General features: G+C 42.6%; 1 protein-coding gene across 1 annotated transcript; it reads left to right on the top strand.

Annotated features, from left to right (window-relative positions):
- Positions 1-959: 959 nt before the first annotated feature.
- armc7 (armadillo repeat containing 7) lies at positions 960-2,681 on the top strand. Its single transcript, XM_037691667.1, has 4 exons — positions 960-1,070; positions 1,157-1,268; positions 2,124-2,267; positions 2,338-2,681. Exons 2-4 carry the CDS (start codon positions 1,181-1,183, stop codon positions 2,679-2,681), a joined length of 576 nt encoding a protein of 191 aa, XP_037547595.1. The 5' UTR covers positions 960-1,070; positions 1,157-1,180.
- The last annotated feature ends 320 nt before the right edge of the window (positions 2,682-3,001 follow it).

A 3,001-nucleotide genomic window follows, 5' to 3' on the forward strand; every position in this document is an offset into this window, starting at 1 on the left:
CGCTTCTTCTCTGCCACCTCCTCCGTCGGCCTCATCTCCAGGAACTCCAACCTCTTGGCTTCGTTACGCGCACGCTCCTGGGCCCTGAGCTCCACCACATCCTCCAAGAACCTGTGTCTGCACGAGGGAGGAAAACAACTTTATTTACAATCATCAGAGGAACAACAACGCTGCATGGCACCGCTACAACCTGATACTGGTACCTTTCATAAACTATCAAATATTTTGGATGAAATATGAATCTTGAGTTTTCTGAAATGACTGTTTATACCTCTAAAAATATCTTAAAAGCACTTAGCACTAAAGCACTAAAAAATAAAGTTTCACAGTTTCACTTCATCTGTTTATTATAAAAACTTGTGCTAAAATGGAATTTGTTCTATTCATTTCTGATTACAAACATAAACTATTACTCAAGACCAAAAGCTTTTTCTTTTTTTTTTTTTTTTAAGTAAAAACACATATTTAAAGGGAAGAGGTCACCTGTTAAAGAAAATAGTGGCCAGTCCAACCAGCACGGTTCCGAACAGAACCGGTTTTGTGAGACGTTTTCTGGCGGACAGCTTGTACGGCTTCATTGTTGCTGATTGTTTTTGGCTTCGGACCGAAAAACAAAACCGTAAAAACTCCCTTACATTAGTGTTTTAATCAGGTTGACCTTCCTTTATGCGCGTTAACTCGTGCAAAGAGCAGGAACACAAACACGCCTCCCGATCCTGCAGTTACTCCCGACTTCCGGTGTTGTATCGAACTACGTTGACTAAACAAAATCCGTTTCCTGCTCTTTTTTTTTTTTCGCATTTATGATTCTGTAGTTGCTTCGATGCACGAATATACGACTTTGTGAACATATTTGTTGCAATTTTTCATATATTATTAAAATTCAGTGGCAAAGAACGCGAGCTTTTTCCCCTTTTGGATGGGGCGGAGCTAAATAAGCGGCAGATCTCAATGGGTACACAAGTTTCGATACAACATGGGAACTATATTTGCACTCCCGCAGTCTTTCGTCGAACATATTTCAGAGACGGACTCAGACGGTTAAATGGATTTAAACAAACGCTAAAAGAGTAAGTGTTTTATTTATTTAATATTATTAACGACTAACCACAGATAAAACATTCCGTTTGAGGTTTTTTTTTTTACTTGTTGACAGTTTATCTGAGCTGGAAACTGAAAGATGAGGAGGAATGAGTCAACCGAAGTTTCTGAGCGGTTTGAATATTTACAAACTCTGGTGACTGAATTTCAGGACACGGACAGCGAAGGTAAGAACAGCTTCTATCTCCCGTCTCTCATTAAAAACTACCAAAAGTTTACTTCACAACATCGAGTCCCTGAACGCATCACTGAAAGCATAAAAGCAGCTCCTTAGCATCAAATCCTTCCAGATGTTATGGATGACATGAGTTAACTTTTTTTATCTGCCTGGATATTTGAGCTTACAAACCTAACTTCTTATATCATGTTCACTTTGTTTCTCTCCTCACAGATTAACACCGATGTGAGGAATTTAAAATATCGTTAAGTTTTACTGATATATATTTATGTTTTCTAAAATAATATAAATTCAATATTTTTTAGGTTTTTGTCCAATTAGCTTTACCTTTAAATGTGTCAGACCTGCAACACCCCCCCAACACCAATAAACAAACAACCCTAAAGACCTTATTTTACTCATTTATTTATTTATTATCATTGTCCTAGTAAGATTTTATTCTGTTTAACTGTTCAAGGCCGATCTGGAGACGTGGATTATAAATGAGCTCAGACTATAAATGTTATAGTGAACTGTATTAATCCTTTACACTTGTTCCTACATAAATAAACATGATAAAATATACCATATTTTTCAGCCTATAAGTCATTTTTTTTTGCATAATTTGCATGTCCTGCAACTTTTATACCGAAGCAACTTATTTATGGATTTTTCCATATTTATAAACCAATTTTTGTCTGATATGATCGTTGTTACTGCAGATGCAGAATTTGATGATTCTGCATTTTATTTACAGATAAATCTCATTTTTAAAACTCTGCTCATGACTTCGGAGTGGAATGAATGTGAAGTTTTTTATTTATTAGGTTTTCTTTCAGTCATTTTAAATCTTGTTCTGGTTCAGAGGCCAAGCAGCAGGTTCTGGCGAACCTCGCCAACTTTGCCTACGACCCAAAGAACTCTGAGCATCTCCTGCAGCTGCAGGTGCCGGACCTGTTCCTGGACATGCTGACCGAGGACAACGAGGACTTTGTGGAGTTCGGGATGGGTGAGTTCAGCCAGAGACGGACGGTGTCCCTTTGTGAGAATCGTCTCATCGCTGCACGTCGTGTCCTCAGGGGGGCTGTGTAACCTCAGCATGGACCCCGACTGCAGAGACGTCATCCTGCAGAGCGGCGGCGTCGGCTCCGTCACCAACTGCCTGTCCAGCCGGAGGGAGGAGACGGTGCTGTCGGCCATCACCACCCTCATGAACCTCACCACGGCGGCCACGCGCGCTCAGACCACCGAGCCGGGCGTCCTGCAGTGCATGCTGCGCTTCTCGCTCGCAGAGAGCCCCCGTCTGCGCAGCCTGGCCTCCGTCTTCCTGCAGGACTGCTGCAGCCGGGAGCAGGTGAGGCGGGCCGAGCAGCAGATGCAGGGCCCGCAGACGGCGGTCGGGATCCCGCTGCCCAAAGACTGACGAGTCCGCGTCACTCCTGCTGCTCAGACACGTTCAAAACGTCCTGAAGGGACACCGGGGGACAAAACTGTCCCCGAGAGGACCGGCTCAGGTCTTCAGAGTCTCTCACCTACTTGGAAACAAAAAACCTCCTCAGAGGTGGAGCAGGAACAAACCGTTCTAAATCTTCACCCCGCAGCGTCGTGAGAACAAATTTAAACAAAGCAGCAGAAAATATGTTCGTAAAACCACCGGCAGCTTCCTGCGAGGAAATCATTCATCCAACCTTTACAATTTATACAGGTTAAATTCATCCAACCTTTACAGTTTATACAGGTTAA

Source organism: Nematolebias whitei, chromosome 17 (genome assembly GCF_014905685.2).
Source record: "Nematolebias whitei isolate Nwh7 chromosome 17, NemWhi1, whole genome shotgun sequence".
Lineage (NCBI taxonomy): Eukaryota > Metazoa > Chordata > Actinopteri > Cyprinodontiformes > Rivulidae > Nematolebias > Nematolebias whitei.

Excerpts from the sequence above, each read along its gene's own strand:
- armc7 (XM_037691667.1), top strand. The coding sequence starts at position 1,181 with ATGAGGAGGAATGAGTCAACCGAAGTTTCTGAGCGGTTTGAATATTTA. Across the intron at positions 1,269-2,123 it reads TCAGGACACGGACAGCGAAG|AGGCCAAGCAGCAGGTTCTG; the intron begins GTAAGAACAGCT and ends GTTCTGGTTCAG. Across the intron at positions 2,268-2,337 it reads CTTTGTGGAGTTCGGGATGG|GGGGGCTGTGTAACCTCAGC; the intron begins GTGAGTTCAGCC and ends TCGTGTCCTCAG.